At 49.4% G+C, this 20,616-nt stretch overlaps 2 protein-coding genes across 12 annotated transcripts in view; one reads left to right on the top strand and one right to left on the bottom strand.

The window, feature by feature from the left end:
* Positions 1-13,637, top strand: part of SPTAN1 (spectrin alpha, non-erythrocytic 1) — a 51,096-nt gene extending 37,459 nt beyond the window's left edge. For 4 of the 9 annotated variants that reach the window (XM_054084457.1, XM_054084458.1, XM_054084456.1 and 1 more), the window contains 21 exons: positions 757-888; positions 1,238-1,375; positions 1,706-1,810; positions 2,026-2,234; positions 3,009-3,129; positions 3,238-3,359; positions 3,868-4,000; positions 4,437-4,535; positions 4,809-4,968; positions 5,162-5,238; positions 5,401-5,610; positions 5,867-6,163; positions 6,629-6,741; positions 7,539-7,556; positions 9,304-9,366; positions 10,573-10,627; positions 11,048-11,244; positions 11,572-11,625; positions 12,067-12,213; positions 12,545-12,692; positions 13,314-13,637. In XM_054084457.1, the coding sequence (XP_053940432.1) occupies positions 757-888; positions 1,238-1,375; positions 1,706-1,810; positions 2,026-2,234; positions 3,009-3,129; positions 3,238-3,359; positions 3,868-4,000; positions 4,437-4,535; positions 4,809-4,968; positions 5,162-5,238; positions 5,401-5,610; positions 5,867-6,163; positions 6,629-6,741; positions 7,539-7,556; positions 9,304-9,366; positions 10,573-10,627; positions 11,048-11,244; positions 11,572-11,625; positions 12,067-12,213; positions 12,545-12,692; positions 13,314-13,439 (2,724 nt within the window). In that variant the 3' untranslated portion in view covers positions 13,440-13,637. The remainder of the gene's footprint in view (positions 1-756; positions 889-1,237; positions 1,376-1,705; positions 1,811-2,025; positions 2,235-3,008; positions 3,130-3,237; positions 3,360-3,867; positions 4,001-4,436; positions 4,536-4,808; positions 4,969-5,161; positions 5,239-5,400; positions 5,611-5,866; positions 6,164-6,628; positions 6,742-7,538; positions 7,557-9,303; positions 9,367-10,572; positions 10,628-11,047; positions 11,245-11,571; positions 11,626-12,066; positions 12,214-12,544; positions 12,693-13,313) is intronic. The other 5 variants (XM_054084464.1, XM_054084463.1, XM_054084460.1 and 2 more) reach the window with 2 other exon arrangements.
* On the bottom strand, positions 12,212-20,264 carry DYNC2I2 (dynein 2 intermediate chain 2). Of its 3 annotated transcripts, none has more exons than XM_054084466.1 (10): positions 20,137-20,264; positions 19,456-19,710; positions 18,596-18,705; positions 17,453-17,610; positions 16,918-17,027; positions 16,050-16,217; positions 15,503-15,735; positions 14,553-14,710; positions 13,743-14,030; positions 12,212-12,348 (listed from the first exon to the last, which is right to left on the bottom strand). In XM_054084466.1, the coding sequence occupies exons 1-9, from the start codon at positions 20,212-20,214 to the stop codon at positions 13,792-13,794; spliced, it is 1,509 nt and encodes a 502-aa protein (XP_053940441.1). In that variant the 5' UTR covers positions 20,215-20,264; the 3' UTR covers positions 12,212-12,348; positions 13,743-13,791. The 3 variants fall into 3 exon arrangements, with proteins under 3 accessions (XP_053940441.1, XP_053940442.1, XP_053940440.1); XM_054084467.1 differs by having other exon boundaries at positions 12,257-12,359; XM_054084465.1 differs by lacking the exon at positions 12,212-12,348 and having other exon boundaries at positions 13,644-14,030.
* Positions 20,265-20,616: the final 352 nt, after the last annotated feature.

Below are 20,616 nucleotides of genomic sequence, written 5' to 3'. Positions count from 1 at the left end.
TACACCCATGTCCGATGTTACTAGCATCACCAGTTAATACTTGTAAATTCTGTCTTGTCATTTTCGTGCTATTGTTCTTCTCCTGGTGGGTGGGTGGATCGTGTACATCTGAGAGAACTGCACCCTTCCTCCCACACCACGGCTCCTGTTGTTCTCATGGTGCTCTCAACTCAGCAGAGAAAACTTTTTAACAAATAGTTCACAGTTTTGTTGAGTTTATGGTTGTTAATTCATAATTTTAATGTATAACGTGGTCACGTATGACTTTGACTGAAATCAAAACAGTGCAGAAAGCAGCTGCAGCAGTGATTTCTATTAATTACCTGTGGATTGGGAAGGGAAATGGAAATTTGTGAAATTACTATAGGAGTAGAAAGGATGATTTACTGTGCTTCTGCTTAGGGTGTGCGTAACTGCTGCTTTTGAAAGGTGGTGGCTCTGGAAATGAGAAAGCTTTGCTTAATTAGCAGCCAGGCTTAACTCAAGAACTGTTGCATGGCATCTGTAAAACAACTCCAGCAACATCATCTGCGTATGTATTGGCTCACAAACAGTTTTGCTTGATGGTTACTCAGATTAATGACAGTTACTGTTTGAGTGAGCAGTAAGTATTCTTACTGAGAGAGAACTCCTTTAGATCAGGCTATATAGAAACCTCTTTATGTGTGTAGATAACTCCTGTGCTCTCCTCTTGGCCCATGAGAACAATGTAGGAGCCTTCTGTCCAGCCTCTAACAGTGCTGCTTTTGTCTCCAGAGCAAACACCAGAAGCACCAAGCCTTTGAAGCGGAGCTCCATGCCAACGCAGATCGGATCCGTGGAGTCATCGATATGGGGAACTCTCTGATTGAGAGGGGGGCGTGTGCTGGCAGTGAGGATGCTGTGAAGGTAAGCACAACCAGTCTTAGAAGATGTGCTTAGCTTTTGCTTTGAGAAGTGTTTGGTTCTTTGGGGCAGGAGAGCGTCCCTCAAAACCACATCTTGTTTCATAGAAGCTTTTCTGTTTCAACTGTGCAGTAGGGTCGTCATTCTGCCTCGTTCCCAAGGGTGAGAAATTTTTTGATCCTGTGATCGGGACGTAAAAGTTGAACTGAATTATAGCCAGGCAAACTAGGCAGCATGAACCAGTGAAGGTGTCATTTGCATATCTGGAACCACCAGGCAGACTTCTACCTTATTCTGGTTTTGTATTTATCGGAACTTTTTTGTAGCATTTATCTTTCCCGTTTTATAACAGGCACGCCTGGCTGCCCTGGCTGACCAGTGGCAATTCCTGGTACAGAAATCAGCGGAGAAGAGTCAGAAACTGAAAGAAGCTAATAAGCAACAGAATTTCAATACTGGAATCAAGGACTTTGATTTCTGGCTTTCAGAGGTAAATGAGATTGGGATTGTTTACTTGCAAGACTTGTTTTTCTAATTTTTTATTCCCTTTGATGATGGATTTTGTGGAGCAGGTCTAGATTTATTCTGAACAAATCTTTGATGGCTAGAAAAGAAATCTTGTGAATGTTTTTGTTATTCATAAACAATAAGATGAGAAATATATTTGCATAGAACCTGTCAGGAATTGAACAGGTGACGAGGCAAAGGTTTATCCACACTGTAGGAAATGGAGAAGAGAATTCATTTGCACAGTTTTAATTAAAGGGTCTTGTGAAAACACAACTCACTCTCCATCCTGTTTTTCCTTCTCTGCCCCCAGGTGGAGGCTTTGTTGGCATCTGAAGACTATGGGAAGGACTTGGCATCAGTTAACAACCTTCTGAAGAAACACCAGTTACTGGAAGCTGATATTTCTGCTCATGAGGTATTGCTTTCTCTTTTAGTTTTAGAAGATAAATAATAGTCATCAGCAAATTTTACAGATACCACTTTGGTGTACACTGCTGTCCTGGACTTGTTGCAACGTGTTTTCTCATTAAAAACTGTGACTGCAGAGCAGTCGGGTTATGTTTTTTATATTGACATAGCAAATGCAGTGACGTTCAAGCAATTCACACATTTTTTCACCTTTGTTTCCAGGATCGTCTGAAGGACCTGAACAGTCAGGCCGACAGTTTGATGACCAGCAGTGCTTTTGATACATCCCAGGTGAAGGATAAACGTGAGACTATTAATGGACGCTTTCAGAGGATTAAGAGTATGGCAGCTGCCCGACGTGCAAAGCTGAACGAGTCCCACCGCTTGCATCAGTTTTTCCGTGACATGGATGATGAGGAGTCCTGGATCAAGTGCGTATTTTTGAAGTTCTAGGCTCTGGCGTGGGGGCACATGCTTACCACCGGCTTGCTAAAACATTCATAGTTTGTAGTATGGTTTCACAACTTGCCTTTTCCACAGGAAATCACCTTTGCCCCCAGTCAGGAAAGCTGTATTCAAAGTGTCTCCTTATCTAGTGTGTTCTGTGCTTGAGCCCCAGGGAAGAAAGCTTGGTACTGGAAAAAGTAATGCTGTTCAGACCAGAGAGCTGGAATTTGACTCTATTCTTTTGGGGAAAATTCCTAGCAAAAAAATCAAACTTTTTTTTTTTTTCCAATCTGAAGTACTTCCCTTGTTCTAGGCAGCTGATTAATCCAGTGCTCTTTCCTTATTGGTAATAGTGTCCTGGGAAGAGGGAAAGAAGGGAGCTTGATTGACATCATTCAAATTGGAGCACTTTTTTTTTATGCTTGTAAAATAAGGAAATAAAATTGGACAACAGCAAGTAAACCTTACAAAAGTTATGAGTCTTAGAAAGGAGGCAGTACAGAGAAACTGTCTTTTAGTGAGAAATTATGGGCCCTTTGCTGCTGCCTTTCTTTTCCCTGCACGTTTCCCCTGAATGTGCTGTCAGGGGCCATTTGCTTTTTGCTGATAATTCATGTAGACAATTTCTTAGATCCAAGATTTTTGGGCAGTGTTCTCTTGTTTGCAGTGGTTTGGGGTTTGGCTTTTTTTTTCTTTTGTCAGGTTTGACCTATAGAAGTAATTTTCGCACTTATCTCTTTCTCTTTTCTCCAATTCAGAGAGAAGAAGCTGTTGGTTAGCTCTGAGGACTATGGCAGAGACCTTACTGGTGTGCAGAACCTTAGGAAAAAGCACAAGCGCTTAGAAGCAGAATTGGCTGCCCATGAACCTGCTATCCAGGTAAACCCCTCACCCCTTGACAGATCCTCTATAAGAGACATCTTTCTTGCCTGTGGCAAACGGGAAAGCCAGTGACTTTCCATTAACCGAGTGGTTTTGCTTTTGCAGGGTGTTCTGGACACTGGTAAGAAGCTTTCGGATGATAACACGATTGGGAAGGAGGAGATACAGCAGAGACTGGCTCAGTTTGTGGATCACTGGAAAGAGTTAAAGCAGTTGGCAGCTGCGAGGTGTGTGAGACATGGTTTTATAAAATTCAGTATTCATTATAACAATTTTGCAAACTAGTGATGACTGGATCTACTGAATTTCAGGGTTTTAGGTATGGGTCATTAGTCAGCAGTGCCATATCCAGGAGACTATTGAAGAGAGCTTTAGGGATAACGTTCCTCGGCAGAAACATGAGTTGTTGCTGTGTTTAGCCTTTTCTTGCACCGGCTGGAAACCATAGACTTGAAATGAACTGGCCTCAGTCCACTGCTAGATTGTTTTTCTGACTAGAAGCTGGAGAAAATTATTCATTTTAGCCCTTCTCTGGCTGCAGGCTTTGTGGCCTGGAGAATCTCTAGAGCTGTGGACATTGCAGGCTGCTGCTGAAGAACGAAGCGTGCGAGACGCTGTGATGAGGGTTCAGGCTCTGCGTTCTCTGGTTTTGCTGCTGTAGTTCATTTTTACATCTTGTATCTAAAAGCCGTAAAGCAACACTGGGACTAATTTTATGTTTCTTTTCCCGAACAGGGGTCAGCGTCTAGAGGAGTCCCTGGAGTACCAGCAGTTTGTAGCAAATGTTGAGGAAGAAGAAGCCTGGATCAATGAGAAGATGACATTGGTAGCCAGCGAAGATTATGGGGACACCCTTGCTGCTATCCAGGTAGGCAGAAAGTTGTCATCTCTTTGTTGTTCTTGGTGCATTGTTGTTGGTTAGAGTTTAATGAACCTTTTCTTTAATTGTCTTTCTGAGTTAGAGGTTATTGTTGGTCCCTTTTGAAGGCCTACTTTGTAAAAAAAAAAAAAACCAAACCAAACAAACGTGAATTCATTCTATAAAAGCATCCCAAGTGTTATTGCCTGTAGAACTGACTTGGTGTAGCTTTGCATCTTGCTCTTTGATGGGCAGTCCTGCTTCATTCAAACGGCTGGAGTTATCTTGAAAGTCAGCATCAGTCTCCTTTTGTCCACAGAAAAACAGCAAGTTGTGCTGCGATCATTTTTGTCAGAAAAAGTTTGTTTGCTGATTTGCAACAATAGATTATTTTTTTTTAAGTGGTGAGAAATTATTCTAAAAAGTGATTGTCTGGTGTTTGCAGGGCTTGCTGAAAAAGCATGAAGCATTCGAGACAGATTTTACTGTCCACAAAGACAGAGTGAACGATGTTTGTGCTAATGGAGAGGATCTCATTAAAAAGGTGAGCATAAACTGGTAAAGAAAACCCTTCGAAAGCCTCCCAGGACACTTTCTTTTCAAGGCAGTCTTGCTTTTCCCTGAGGACTGGTTGCCATCTCTCAGAAAAGAGCTCTGACTCATTTTTTGAATCTAAGCTCTTTCTGTTAAGTGCTTTAAAACTGTTCCTTGGACAAAGCCTTTCAGTTCAAGTCCTGGCTGTGTCACCAGCTTACAGGATCCCTCGGAAGACCCTTAAGATCATGTGCTATGAATACTTTTTTCTCCTGTCGTGTAGAACAATCACCACGTGGAGAGTATTACTGCCAGGATGAAGGGCCTCAGGGGCAAGGTGTCAGATCTGGAGAAAGCAGCAGCTCAGAGGAAAGCCAAATTGGATGAGAACTCTGCCTTCCTTCAGTTCAACTGGAAAGCGGATGTAGTGGAGTCATGGATAGGTACGTTCTGTATTGAGAGACAGTGCCCTGTCATGAGGGCATTTGAAACGCTCTTTCATTTCATTAGATCTCAAATAGCTCCACGCTTGCCCTTGTAATGAGCAGACCCAAACCCAGAGGTCACCTGATTTGGAATAGAGGGGATGTTTGAGATGGATATTGATATTCTTACTGAGTTTGTTGTGTTTTCCAGGTGAAAAGGAGAACAGTCTGAAGACTGATGATTATGGACGTGACCTCTCTTCAGTGCAAACACTACTCACCAAACAGGTTAGTGCTGGGGCTGTTTCCCACCTCCTCGGCGATGGGGAGGGGAAGTGAGCTCTTCCACAATACCCAGGGCTCTGGTATGTATGTCTGAAATGTGCAGGATATCTAGCAGTTAAAAAAAAATACAGTCTGAAACATTTTGTTCTTTTTTTAATGCTTCAGGAAACATTTGATGCTGGACTTCAGGCTTTCCAGCAGGAGGGAATTGCAAACATCACTGCTTTGAAAGACCAGCTCCTAGCAGCCAAGCACATCCAGTCAAAGGCCATCGAGGCTCGGCATGCTTCCTTGATGAAACGCTGGAATCAGCTGCTTGCAAATTCTGCTGCCAGGAAAAAGAAACTCTTGGAGGCTCAGGAGCATTTCAGAAAGGTGAGTGGCCATGCCATGGAGCTACAAAAATCTAATGGGTCTCTTTGAAAGAAACGCACAACCTCCTGGGCTTCTGCAACTTTTTCCTTTGCAGCTAATGATTGTTGAGGATCCTGGAAGAGTTTTTTTGGTTTGCAAGAAATAAGTGCTGAAGGCAAACTGTCACTGATGGGTGTTAATTCCAGATGGGCGCATAAGGGATATTTGCATTACTGCATAACTGAACTGAATGTATGGATTATTTTCTCTTTTCAAGGTTGAGGATCTGTTCCTGACTTTTGCAAAGAAGGCATCTGCCTTTAACAGTTGGTTTGAGAACGCTGAAGAGGACCTGACAGATCCTGTGCGCTGTAACTCGCTGGAAGAGATCAAAGCACTGCGAGAAGCTCATGATGCTTTCCGTTCTTCACTTAGTTCTGCCCAAGCTGACTTCAACCAGCTGGCAGAGCTTGATCGCCAGATCAAGAGCTTCCGCGTAGCCTCCAACCCCTACACTTGGTTCACTATGGAGGCTCTTGAGGAAACCTGGAGGAATCTGCAGAAAATTATCAAGGCAAGTCACAGAGAGAGATTCTTGTTGTGGGTTATGACCTTTCAGTTTGTCCCTGGAAGTTATCCTCAAAGATAATCAGTACAGGAGTTTGTTACAATCCTACAGATGGAAACACCTCAAGATTAGGGAGCAAAGAAAAAGTTCCATTAGCTATGAACTTGTTTCTGTGGTCTTGTGTTTGCAGTCTTTCAAAAGACAGAGCACATGTCCCTCATTTTCTAACTGTGAAGTGTTTAACATCCTTGTTATCTGGTAAAAGTAACTGTTGGTTCAGTTTCAGTTCTCAAGACCGCGGTAGGAATGTTCTGTGTTGTCATCTGAGATGATGTTGTCTGGATACCCAGGGCACACTGCGCCTTCAGTCTTGTTTTGAGCTACAGAACTGTGCTGGTGTGCAGCTCTGGGCGTTTGACAAGGGCAATCTTATTATTTCTCTCTTTGATGTTATTTTTGTTCTTTTCTCAGGAACGTGAACTGGAGCTGCAGAAGGAGCAGCGAAGGCAGGAAGAAAACGACAAACTGCGCCAGGAATTTGCTCAGCATGCTAATGCTTTCCATCAGTGGATTCAGGAGACCAGGTATAGTTTGTCTTCCCAGGAGCTGCCCTCAGGGAACTCCTCAGCTAATCTCTCTATCTGTCCTATATCTCTCTGGTCAGCCTCAGTTGTAAATGTCTCCTGCTGAGAAACAGCCACTTGGGACTTACTTCCTGCAGCTGAGATTTGAGGGGAGGCCCTGTTAGCCACAAGGAAGAGGAGAAGCCCTGAAACACCGTACTTTAAAAATGTTTCTGCTTCCAAGTTAATTTTCCTGCAGTAATTCCAGTTCTCCAGGACTTGACTCTTCTCCAGTTATTGCTGAACTAGTCTGAGGCACAGTGGGGGGCAGGGGGAACCAGTCACTAGAAGGTGACTGAAGTGCCGGTGATGTTTCTGTTAACGTTTCTTGTGTTTCAAATAGAATATTGGAAACCTCGAGGGAGTTTCTGTGCAGAAGGCAGCTGTGAAAAAAGCTGGAGGCCACTCTGTAATCACTTGCCCTGGGTCTGATGATACCCTCGCCTGGGAGAGGGAGGAAGGGTGTAACAGCTGCGTTAGAAATAAAGTCTTGAGGCTGAGGAGTGAGTTGCTAGAAAAGAGAGTTAGCGGTGCTTAGCCCTGGTTGGGGTTCAGAGGAGGCGAGTTCTGTTTTCATGTAATCCTGTGATTCTCTGTCTTTGTGCGTTTACAAATGGTTCTGTAGGTGTCTTCATGAAATAACGGAATATAAATACAATTTTTAACTTTTTGATGTTTGCTTCCCACCCAAATCTGTCCCTCTCTCACTGTCTTGTCTCTGTCCTGCTGCCTGATGTCTGGATCCTCACATTCCACAGGACTTACCTGCTAGATGGGTTAGTATTGAATTTTATATCCTTAAATGTTGGGTGATGTGTTCTGCTTTGTTTGTGTGTGTTCTTCTGTCATTACTTCGCTTGTGAAAGCTGCGCTGAAACCCCTTTTATTTGAAAAGCTCAGCTCTGTGGCTCTGGTACAGGCACAGGAAACCAGATTTTGGAGCAGACCAAGTACAAACACAACCATTTCCTAGTCAAAAGCAGAGGAAATTATTAATGGGCAGCCGCTGGCCTGTCGTGCAAATTGGAACGTTTGTTCTTGCTCTCTGAGGGCTCGCACAAGTATAAAAGGCTGTTAATCTGACGAGATCTGTGAGAACGTGGAATGTTTTGCCTTTGGAAAATGGCTGACGTTCCTGGTTTTCCAGCTTTCAGAAACTTCCTTAGTGAAATTAACTTTTCCATTATAACTGTTCTCAGAACAATTAAAGCCGCAGATCTTGGCCATTTTTGGTCAGGAGGAGGGAAAAGTCCAATGAAGAGGATTTACTGGAATTATTTAGTTTAAAAGCTCTTTAATATGCAAATAAGAGTGGCCCATTTTTTAATCTGTCACATAACTGTGCCTCGCAAAGACATTCCTGATAGGAGGAAATGAGAGCTTGCCTGGGTTTTAAGTCTACTTTGTGTCCATGGAATAGTTCCTGGTGAGGACGCGCACTGGCCATTTCTCCAGAAGTGGGAGGAAATAATGAGCTTTGTAAATGTCCTCATGGTGTCCTTGAGCTGCCAACCCCTCCGAGAGCTCTGCCCCTTGCATTTTCTCCAGTATCAACAACCTGCAGCCCAGCAGTGGCTCTGTAAGCAGCCCTGGTGTCAACGCTAACGAGCAGCATACAGGCCGGGCAGGGCCTGCATGTCAGCCTTGCACCAAGCACCAGGGAGGGGCCGGGCCTTACACAGAGAAGGCTCTTCAGAATAAAAGAGTGGAGTCTCCGCAGATAACTGCGCTTCTTATTCGCTCTGTAATGATCGCAGTGCCTTGGGTTCTGCTATTTCTGCCAGATAAAAATACTTTGCCCCAATTTTGTTGCACAGTTCATTGGAACCAGGCAGATTTTCCTGGAACAGACACCAAATTCCCTGCTTCTTTGTAAAGCAGCATTGTAGATTTAGTTCTGGTGTCTGAGAATGAACGAACAGAAAGGAGCCATTTACTAAAAGACATGGGGTCAGAGTTGGCGATTGCCATCCCAGGCTCTTTTGTTGAACAATATACCCGAGGGCTGCCGCTACAGCAAGCGGAGTTTGTCCGTAATTCTGCGTGAACAAATGAAAAACGCAGATTGAGCCCCGAGGGGCAGCAGCTGCGCTTGGCCTCCCTTGGCAAGAGGGAAGGCAGAGCTTCGGAGGCGCTTTGAGAAGAAAGCTGCTGTGTGCACACTGCTTCTCCGTGAGCCGGCACCACTTGTGTGTGCCTGGTGCTGTCTGGGGGAGGGAGACTGAGGAATTCCATGTTAAAGCAGAAGAATACCTTTAGAGAATCTGGATGAGCTAACTGCAAGACTTAGTCTCTTCCTGAGACTCGCTTGCGTGTGACTTGCACAGAAATAACTTGTTATTTTTGCGTATATGCGACCAGCACTTGAACGCTTTTCCCTTCACTCAGTACGTGCTTGTGTTTGCTGCGAGGTGGTGCCAGCTTGGAGTGTGGCTCCAGTGCAGTGGCCATGGTTGGGTGTGTTCTTCCCTCTGCTTTCTTTCTTCCTTTTTGGAACTTACCTGGTTTCTTTCCTTTGACTAGCATAGCGTACCGTCGTGTCATTCGTGTCTATCAGTATGAAGTTGGGGATGATCTATCTGGAAGGTTTTTTCCTCTTTATTTTCTTACCTCACGTTGGTTTTCAAATGCACTCTTTAATTCCAAGGCTCGCTTTCCTTCCAACTAACTTTCACGGCTTAGAGATGCTTGGAGGTTTGTTTTCCTGTTGACTCTTTTCACGGTTGGTTCCCAGCTTCCTGCTCAGGGTTTGGGGCGTGCGCTTTGTCTCTTTAGGCGTGCGTTGAACCTGAGCCCTAATCCCAGGTGAGAAACACCCCAGGTGTGGTGTGCTGTCACTGCTGCAGTGATTCAGCCCCTCAAACCCCCTGCTTAGGAAGGACAGATCCCACAGAGGCACAAACCCGGGTTTAGTGCCTTCCATACCAGCTTGAGGAACCCAAATACGACAGGTGGAGGAGAGGGCAGCCCCTCTCCTTGTACAGTGCCTGACTCGCTGTTGTTCATTATCAACTCTCCCCACACACAGAGGAAGGAGAGAGGTTCTTAAACGCTGCTGCTTAAAGGTGGCTTAGGACCCTGGGGGGAAAAAAAAACAGCGTCCAGAGGCTTCCTGCAGCCTGTCCGTGTGAAGCAGAGCTTGGTGACCATCACAGCAGTGGTGGGGTGGGGGCTGCAGCGAGCCCAGCAGCTCAGTGTGGAAATGGGACTGAGGAGCGGCTGTGCCTCAGCTTCTCCTGGTGAAGAGAGGTGGGGTGAAAAGGCACTTGTCCACCGCTCCCTGCTGTGTGGAGAGGCCTGCAGTTCTCTGCAGAGACAATGCCACATCACCATCGCTTTTAAACCAAACCAGGTCTCTTGCCCCCTTTTTAACCCTGTGTAACGCTCCTGTAGCTCCTGTACCGGACTGCAAACAGCCGCCCCCAGCCAATCACCCGGAGTGTGTGCGTGTGTGTGCTGGGCACGGGGCGGGACTGCACTGCCTTTCTAATCCTCTTAGGGCCAGTACAGCGAGTGCTTTGGATCTGGCATGAAGTGTGGCTGCTGATCGTGTTGCCTTTCAAATGGGGCTAGAAATTAACTATAGAAAGAAGTAACAATCAGATAAGATGCACGTGTGTCACCCTGCAATAGGATGAGTCAGAATAAAACACAAAATCAGAGTTTAAATATCTACAGGAGAACGATACAGTTGTAAGCACTGATCCTTTCAAGGAAGAACTGTTAATTTCAAGCCCCACCTGCCATTTTTTCTGGGATAAGTGCTCTTTCTCACTCTGGTTCTGTGTTTAGGTCTTGTATGGTGGAGGAATCGGGAACGCTGGAATCGCAGCTGGAAGCTACTAAAGTAAGCAATGCTCCCCTCTTGCTAATGCCCCTGTCCCAGCCGATGACTGGGAACATAGCGTGGGGATGGAAACACCCGCGACTGTATGTTGGCAACATCTTATTGCCTGTGCACGCTCTGAGTGCTGAGGAGACCTCTGGGGTGATTTGTTTATGTGTCTGCTGCTATCACAAGCCATTAAACAATGTTCTGATATAGTTTTCCTTTTGTTCCTTTCTCTGAACAAGTGGCATTGGGCAGAGGATGCAGCACGTTTCCTAATACGACGGGGGGTTTGTCTCACAAACTGTTTCACAAGCCTCATTGATTTCTGGTAGTGGGGATGAAGAGGAACATCATTTTGGATACGTGCCAGCATGTGCTCTGACTTCTTTAGGATTTTTTGCACTCCTTCACGTTCTCTTCCCTTCCTCCCGGCAGCGCAAACACCAGGAGATCCGAGCTATGAGGAGCCAGCTGAAGAAGATTGAGGACCTTGGGGCAGCCATGGAAGAGGCCCTTATCTTGGACAACAAATACACAGAACACAGCACTGTGGGGCTGGCGCAGCAGTGGGACCAGCTCGACCAGCTGGGGATGAGGATGCAGCACAACCTGGAGCAGCAGATCCAGGCTCGGTAGGAGTGGCCCCAGGGCAGCGCAAAGCCTCTCTAACTCAGGCACATAAAGGACAGGGACCCTGTTCTGTGCTTACGAGCCTCTGTTGTGCTCTGAGGGGTGTAGGGAGCTTGGGAATCCCCCCTGCCTGCTGTCCCTCTCCAGAGGTTGAGGTTGGGCTATGGGAAACAGCTCCTGTTGGCCACTGGCATTGTGGGGAAGCCGATTTATCCTGCTTGGACGGTGGTGATACAGGGTGGTGTTTGCTTGCATCCTTGCCGGCAGGTGGACCCCAACAGGTCCTGCAGCTCAGGAACCGCTCACTAGCTCTGCTGCTTCCTTTCCAGAAACACGACCGGAGTCACCGAGGAGGCGCTGAAGGAATTCAGCATGATGTTCAAGTGAGTCGGAGGGAAAGTGCGCTGGAGGAATGCGCGTTAGATGGTTCTGGCACGTGGGTGGCTCCTGTTCCCAGGATTCTCTGCCTCATCTGCGGTAGCTCCTTTGTTGTCTGCCTGGTTTTGTGCCGAGCTGCCCTGATCCCTGCCAGACGGCAGGAGCCTGTGGAGATACCCACTGCCAGCTGGGTGCAGCCACAGCTCCCTGAGAGCCGCCTGTGGTGCAGGAACTGGGAGAGCCACTCGCTCTATTCCAGCTGGGAATAGAGCCAGTCTGGATGCTTTTTAAGCAAAGAACTTGTGCTTTTACTTTTACATACGTTAGATACAACTGCTTGTTTGTCCAGAGTGGGCTGGTATCTACTCAGTTTTCAGCCCACAGTAGAGCTTTCAGGTACTCAACAACTGACACCTTACAATGTGGGTTCAATTTTGTGTTTTTAGGCACTTCGACAAGGACAAATCTGGACGACTGAACCACCAGGAGTTCAAGTCTTGCTTGCGCTCCCTGGGCTATGACCTGCCCATGGTTGAGGAAGGAGAGCCCGACCCAGAGTTCGAGTCCATTCTTGACACCGTAGATCCCAACAGGTACAAGGGTGGCACCCTCTGTTTCTCTCTTGCAAAGCCTTAGGTCCGTGTCCTCTGGGGAGTTGCTGGGAGGTCTTTTGCACACCAAGAACTGACGTCGTTGCAAAGGGGCAATGGCTGTTCTCACAGCAGCTCCTGTAAAATAGCTTTTAGGAAGGGAAGGCTGACATTTGTGAAGGAGTTGACAGTAGATGAGCTGGTGTTGGCCATCTCCTCCGTTAGGCCTCTTCACCCCTCCCAGCAATGCCGCTCGGGAGGGCGCGGAAGCACTATGCTCAGGGCATTGCTGGAGGGTTGGGTTCTGTTCCCACATGGTTTGTTTCACCGGCAGGGATGGACACGTCTCGCTGCAGGAGTACATGGCATTCATGATCAGCCGGGAAACAGAGAATGTGAAATCCAGTGAGGAGATCGAGAGCGCTTTCCGTGCCCTCAGCTCCGAGGGGAAGCCCTATGTGACCAAGGAGGAGCTCTACCAGGTGAGCACTGGCTGTGTCCCGTGGGAGAAGGACGGGGAGAGGCTTTTCCCTTATGGAATGATCACAGAGACAGCACGAAGTGCTCAGAGGTTGGGTTAGTCCTAAACCTGCCAGGGCACCTGTGGCAGCAAGCGCAGGAATGAGGTGACAGCGCTGCCCACTCAGTGGCTTCCTTGGCTCTGGCAAGAAGTGTTAACTGCCAAAGAACTGCTTGGGATGGGTGGAACGGGAGCTACTGGGAGGCCCATGGAGGGAGCGCATTCCCTGTGTCAGTCTCCAGAAACTCATCTGTGAGACGGGAGGGAGACATTTCTCCAGACAGCAATTCAGAGGAGAAACTGAGCCAGCAGGAACATCTCCCTCCCCCTCATGGCCCTGCCAAGACAGCAGGTTTTTCCTGCCCCAATCCCACCAGCTGGGAGAGGAATAGAGAGGCCACAACGCATCCTTGTATTGCTGACCTGTCCTGTCTTCTCTGTGGTGGGAAGACAGCTCAGGCCTTGCAGCCCTTACCCAAACAGTGCCAACAGTCGCCGCGTTTCCGTGCTGGGTGCACCCCTTGGGGAGGGGTGAGGGCAGCAGCCTCCCAGCGCCCCTCTCCACTTCTGCTCTCTCTTTCAGAACCTGACCCGGGAACAGGCCGACTACTGCATTTCTCACATGAAGCCGTATATGGACGGCAAGGGCAGAGAGCTTCCTTCTGCTTACGACTACATCGAATTCACACGTTCCCTCTTTGTGAATTGATCTACAGCACTCGCACCGAAAGATGCAAAGAACACGCTCCCGTTTGCTGGCTGTAGCTCTGCATGTGTGTCTTCCCTCATTGTGCTCTACAATAATCAATGTTACTTTATGATGTAACCTTTAAGTGCTTAGCTTAAACTCTTAGGGAAAAGAAACGTATTGCGGTGTGCTTCAATAAAAGTTACTGGTCGAACCACATCATCCTGGTTTTAATGGTTCAATCGAGTTTAATTGATGTGGATGAAGCTCCGGCTGTGACGGCTGTATAAAACACTGTGGGTGTTTTACGAGGTGAGTGCGTACCTTTCCCGAGTCAGAGCAGTGCGGAGCTCCAGGCAGCAGTTCTGCTGCTTCAGTCCGTGATCTCGCTCGCCAGCTGCTCCAGCCGAGTCTTTTCCCTGGGCTGCTGCTCCGTGAAGTCAGAGCTCAGCTGCCAGACTCTGACCGTGCCGGCAGCATCCCCTGCCGCCAGGAGCTGGGGCTGCTGCCTGTTGAACTCCAAGCAGTAGACGGGGCCTCCGCCTGCCACCTGTGCCAGGGACAGGGCAGGCTTCTGCGAGCTCTTCTCCAGGTCAACCAGGTGCACATCCCCTGCAGAACAAACCTTCATTGTTGCTCTGCACCTCAGAATCCGCCCGCTCTGAACAGGGAGCTGCCCTTAACCCGCTTCCCCGTCCCCCTGACGGTGTTTGGGCTGCGACAGCCGGCATCGCTCCAGGACAGCACACATTTATTCTGCTCTTGGACCTGAACCAGCTTGCCAGGCTCTGAAATCCCAGTCTGACCTCAAAAATGTCCGGGTGGTTTCCTAGGGAAGAATTTTTTGTTTTAAACCATCGGCTCTAGAACTAAATGTCAAAACTAAAGAAGCTGGAAGTGAGTTTTAGCCATGGTGGTAATCCTGCCCGGTTAGAAGGGCCAGAGTTGCAGCAGCAAAGAGTGTCCTCTAAAGAGCTGGGACTGAAACTGTCTGGCAAGTTAGAAATGATGTCGTTGCAGTAACTGCACCATACAAACAGTGGTGGGGAATGCTAATCAATACCATTGTCTTATACTAATTAACAAAGCACAGCCTTAATGTTCTGACTGGGACCAGTCCCTGCGGTCACTTGCCTTCCCCAGATGCAGCTGCAAAGAGCAGGGGCCGAACTGGAGACCAGCGCACACAGAAGAGGTATTTCTTTGATAGCTGCAGGGAAAGGAGGGGTTCTGGCTGCAGCAGGGAGTGCAGGTGAACTTGTCCGTCAGTCCCACAGCTCAGGAAGAGGTTCCTGGGGGTGAGGAAGCAAGAAACATCTCTTGGCCTCGTTGCTAAAGGTACAGAACAAAAAAAATCAATTGAGGATCATAATCTGGGATGATGTTGGTGTTTTGCAAAGGTCTCAACATGTTCCCTACAGCAGTGATTTCCACACTACCCCTGGGCTGGGGGCTGCAGACACACCGCATCGTTACTGCCTGCAATTAAGTCTAACTGAGGGCTCGTGCTGTCAGCCTAGTGCCGGTGGCAGGTTGAGGGCCAGAGCTGCTGAGGAGAGATTGGGCACTGTTTGTCTCATTCCAACCCAATGCAAACGGGGGCTGTCAGTGAGCTTCATGGAAACATGGCTTGGGGCCTTTTCCACAGAGGGTGGCAGCGTTTTTTCTGATATCCAACCTGAACTTCCCCTGGCAGAGCTTCAGGCCATTCCCCCTTATCCTGTCCCCTGTCACTTGGGAGAAGAGCCCAGCTCCCTCCTCTCCACAACCTCCTTTCAGGTAGTTGTAGAGAGTAATAAGGTCTCCCCTCAGCCTCCTCTTCTCCAGGCTAAAGAACATCCAGGCTGCGCTAAGGCAGGAGCTGCTGCCCAGTACAAATGCTGTTGTATTACTCATGTTTGCCCACACGCAGCATCTTCACGTGAGCAGCTTCCCCAGAGCCCGAGGCCGTTGTTTCTCCTATGCTGGGATGAGTTCCCAATGCCAGGTGCCCTGTTGGAATTCGTACAGCCCCACTCCCCCCACAGCTGTCTGAAAAAGGCAGTTTGTGTCCCCACAGCACAGTGTGAACGCGCAGCACTCGCCTGTGGAAGGGCGAGCAGCTCACGGAGTAGACGAGCCCACCGTGTGGGGAGAAGGCAAGTTCTGCCGGCGCTTTGAGGGGAACGGAACTGCCCGGCCGATGGAGAGCCAGCGCCTCGGCTGCCGCAGAGCACCTCAGGGAGCAGCCGCCTTCCACACCCACCACAAACACATGGGGATCAAAGGGTGAGAAAGAGAGCGAGGTGATGCCCACAGCTGCCTCGCCGCAGGTGAACTGCGAGAAAAGAAAGCTGTGGTGAGAGGGGGGCTCGGCCGCACCAGCCTACTGGGACCCAGTAAGCTGCTCACAGCACAGCTTGCACCAGCTACGGTGGTCACAGCTCTGCTCGGCCTCTAAGCCCTGCTTGGCAAAGCCTTGGCCGCTGCCACTCTTCCAAGGAGCGGTTTCAGTGGAGGAAAGGAGATGGGTTTCAAGCGTTAGTGTTTGCATTCAGAAGGGGCTTTTCCCAGCCGTTCGTGTGTGAGGGGCGAGTTCTGGAGTAAGGAGCGGCTTTGTCAAGCCAGCCCTCTCTGACCTGCTGAGCTCACCTTCTTCAGCCGAGCGCTGCGTGGGATCTGCTGAGCCATCACGGCGAATCCTGCGGCCAAGGCAAGCCGGCCGTCCCGCTCCTCCCTCCACACCAGGATCTTCCCATCTGTTGACACGCTCCACAGCTGCCCGTGGGCCCTGGGCTCAGCGTCAGGTACCCAGTTAACCTGTTCCAAACACCGTGAGCCGATGGGGCTGTCACGACTGCCAGGCCCTGCTCAGCAGCCTGTGGTCCCACCCGCTGCCAGCACAGGAGCAGTGCTGGCCATCGTGGAACCACACCGGCTCCTGCCGGGAGTGAAACCCCTGTAGGCGTGCAGGGCTGAGCTCTGTGCCGTAGTGGCCGCAGTTCCGCAGTCATCGCTTTGGAGCCGTGGTATTTACGGCACTGTCACCCAGTCACAGGCAGCAGTGCTGCCCTGACTCCAGATGAGACAGCACACAGCCTGCCTGAAGCCACAGACTCCGAAAGGCCACCAGGAAGCCGGACTGCACAGCACACTGTGAGCCCTCATGTCACCTTAATCTTTCCACTAATGATCCATGTTTGGCTGCTTACACTTTTAAACCACTACAGGTGCTGTTGGCTCCATCTGCACCAATCAACAGTTACAGCATGGGAACGGGCCTGCTTGTTGTTTATCCTGAACAGAGAAACGTTATTTTTACAGAGTGCCCAGTTCAGCAAATGCCTCTTAAGTCACAAGATCTGGAGAAAAGCAGCCAACAGCAAGAGAATGTAACCACTGAAATGCAGAGGCCTAACCAAGCGCTTCAGGTAGAGCACCAGCAAGGTGAGTAAGAACTGAAGGTATGAAATGGAGCAACAGCAACTCCCAGCCCTACCTACTGTCGCTGTCCTGTTACCTGATAGACCGGATCGGTGTGAGTGTCATCTGTCATCCCCGTCCTCCAGATCACGGGGTCCTCTCTTCTGCTGGTATCCCATACCACCACCTCCCCAGTGAACAGGCCACCTGGAAGGGCAAAGATAAAACACTTGACATCCTACAGCTCAGAACAAACGCACAAACGAAGAAACGGACCCACAGCTCCGTAGAGCCGGCAGCAAAACACAGGGCACAGTCGCTCTGGCGTGAGAGAATATAGCTCTGCCACAAGAAATGCACTCTTCCTGCCTATGCCCAGGGCTGAATCTCCTGTCATCTCTCCCTAAGGAGATGGTATAAAGGCAGACGTCACTGAAAAAGCAGTAACTTCCAGTTCAGAAGCAACACTGCCACTGATTGAGCTTGGCGAGCACGATTTCCTTCGATTGAGAAGCTGCAACACCATTACCTCTGTGAGAAATCTCAGGCTGAGCTGACAGAGGGAAGAAATGATCCAGACTGAAGGAAAAAAAGGCACATTTCAGACAGGATCTGAGGCAGGAGCAACATACCAGCTATCAGAGAAGGCTGGGAGGGGTGGAAAGCCAGGCACATGACGGAACTGGGAACATCCACCATTAGGTCAGGGCGCTGTGGATTCAACCCTCTTCTGTCCAGGTTCCAGGTACAGACATAGGATTTTTCCGTGCTCCAGTCCCCATCATCCAGCCTGAAGAGGAGAAAGCTGTGTCTTGCCTTGGCTGGTCCACAGAGAACCCCAGCCCAGCAGAGCACTGCTATGCCTAATTTGTCATTTAAATGTGCAGGTTTGTGGCTTGAAGAAAAAATGAGATGAAGGCATCACGAGATGATGGATCTTCTCTGCAGGGTAGTACCTACAGTGAAAGCGTCAGTGCTCTCCAGAACAAAGCGCCTGTGGGTCAATCTCAGGTATGAGTCACTATTCTGTTGCTTCATTTGTTCTGGGCTGCAGATTCAGAGAGACTGCTCAAGCTTATGGAAGGGAATTCTACCGAGGGGAAACCTCAACACAGAAACCACATCTACATCTGAAAGCACCTGTGGGCTGGGAGAGCAGAAGGAATGGTAATGTACAGGTTTGCTGTGGTTTATTCTCCCCTATGGTTCAGGATATCCTTTTTGCACGGGCTTTTAATCTAAGGTAGTGGAAGGAAAAAGGAATAAGGGCAGCAGTGGGGCACAGAAAGGAGAGGCTGCTGTGGACATTCACCTTCAATTCAGAAATGCTTAAACATCTGTTATCACGTCTGTGCCCACAGGCACAAACGGGTGCCAGGCTCACCCGAGGTGCTAAGAGACCACATTAAAGCAACACCACCTTCAGCACTGGCTTCCAAACCTCTTCCTCCTCTATTTGCAAGTGCATCTGCTCTTCATGTTTTCTCTCCAAATACAATCTAGCTAGAAACGAACCAGTAGGAGTTCATGCATCTATTTTCAGGGCTGAGGGGAGGCAGAAGTAAGAGCCATAGTTTAAGACTGCCCTAAGATTTTGTTTCTTTGAATATGAATTATTTAACTTGCATAAGGTGTGTGTATGTATGTATGTGTATATATATATATATATAAATGTCTTTTTATTACTGCTGAGAAAGCAATCTTATCTATAACCCAGGTCAGCCTAAGACGTCCCATCGCCCTCAGCTGCAATCTTAATCTGTTCAGATGCTCACCGGCCATACGAACAGGCAATAACGGATCCAGTTGCATTCCAGGAGACACTGGTAACCTGTAGGTTTTGATTCCGAGCCTCCGGGTACGATAACGTATGCAAACACACCACCTAGAAGAGACCAAAGTCAAGCACTGAAGTAATAATCTCCAGTCGCAGAGAAATGAGATCTGTGCACCCTCCAGTGCAGGACTGGGTGGTCACAGCATTGTCTTCCCCACTGGCCCAGCGGCATACAGACAGATGTGAAAAAGGTGCTGAATTTCTAGGAGAGGAAAAAAAGCTGCACGTGACCCTGCCAAACAGGCTGTCACCTCGGATCTACCCTTCTAAGACTGCACACTCCAGGGGCTGCACAACTCTGGGAGTCTGTGCCACCGGGATTTACGACAGCCCCCAGCTATGATGCCAGCACTCACTGGGCTTCACAAGCAATGGTTTGAAAATGACCACACCAACATATACTGACTGATGGAAACCACTGCTACTCTTGAGCTCTGTGCACGAAACCAATATAATCCAAGCAGGAAGAGCAGCCAAGTCACCAGCTTCAACTATTCCTAGATACCTGCTGGTGTGGCATGCTCCAAAGGGATTACTGGAAACCAAATGTTGACTACACCAACTGAGGCTTCCCACTCGCAACACTGCTGCAATGCAGTCCCTAGCAGGAAGAACAGTTCTACCAAGCAAGGCCAGGCCATGAGCAAGGGAGAAAGCTAGGGAAAAAAACTAGGCATTCCTAATTATTAGAATCTGGCGAGAAAAATTGCAGCAGTAAGAGACAGAACTAACAACGTTAGAACCACTGCAACCAGCACCACATGGGTAATGACAGGGATTTGAATTCTGTCAACTCACTGTTTCATTCTGATCTGTCCAGTTCACTTCAAAGCCATCAAAGGCACGGCTCTTCCAGTTTTTGTTCAGCTCTTTGACAACACCATCCTCCACTCTCTGAAGGAATGACAGAAGGCTAGCATAATCTACTTGGGGTTCTTGCTGGAAGTCTCGGACAGCATCTGTCCTCTGATCTGTCTGCACACCAGCATCTTGGGAAGTGTAAGCCTGTACCGCAGCTTCTGCTGTTGAGATTTTCCCAGTCTGGCAGCTTTTCTAGTAAAAGAAGACAGACATTGGGTACTGCAAAAAACAAAGAAAGAGCACTGCACAGAACATTCAAAGCCCCATCCTGGCATTTCCTAGGGGCACTCAAGCACTTCTGGCTCATGGGTAAGAGCAGGGCACCCCTGGAATGGGCTGAGCGTTGGTGATGGATTTGTGGCCTCGCATGACCTGGGATGAGAGATGACCGAGTCACCAAACTGGGGCCACGTGCTGTAAGCATGGAACGGGGACGATGGGAGAAAGGGGGAAGGTAGCGAGGTTTCCGTCCCAGGATGGGAGAAAGGTGGCGAGGTTCCTCCGGAGGCTGGGAGAAGGCCGGGAGCCCCCAGACGAACCGACCGGCGCCACCCACGCCCCTCTCAGCCTGTGCCCGCTTGCAGCAGGGGCCTTCCGCAGCCGCACGGGGCCCCTCACCGCCCCGCTGGGCGCGCCGCGGCCGCTCCTCCACAGCGACTCGAGGTTCACGCCGGGCGCCGCGACATCCCCAAACATGGTGACGGCGCCTCCCGGTGGAGAGCGGCGCGCCCGTGACGTCACCGCGAGCGACGGGGCGGCAACCTGAGTCGCGCGCCGCCATGTTGGAGAAGGGCACGGGGGGCCCGCGGGCCGGCTCCGGTACAAACGAGTGCCTCGGCCCGCGCCTCCGTTAGTGCTGAACTATGGGGAGGCGCCTTCTTCCCCCTCGGCCTCACCCGCGCTGCCACAGAGGCGGGCGGGCGCGGGGGTTGCCAGGAGTTAAGATGGCGCGGCGGCGTTGCCCCTCGTGCCCGGGGCTCTCGTGGCAGCCCCGGTGCGCGGGGCCGGGGGAGAACGCCGGGCGTTGAGCCGCTCCGGCACAGAGCCAGTCCGTCTGTGCAGGGGCCGAGCGCGGCCGCCCTCAACGGTTTAAAACGT

The sequence above is a fragment of the Cuculus canorus genome, chromosome 19 (assembly GCF_017976375.1).
Source record: "Cuculus canorus isolate bCucCan1 chromosome 19, bCucCan1.pri, whole genome shotgun sequence".
NCBI lineage: Eukaryota > Metazoa > Chordata > Aves > Cuculiformes > Cuculidae > Cuculus > Cuculus canorus.
This window is presented reverse-complemented; position numbering and strand designations above follow the sequence as displayed.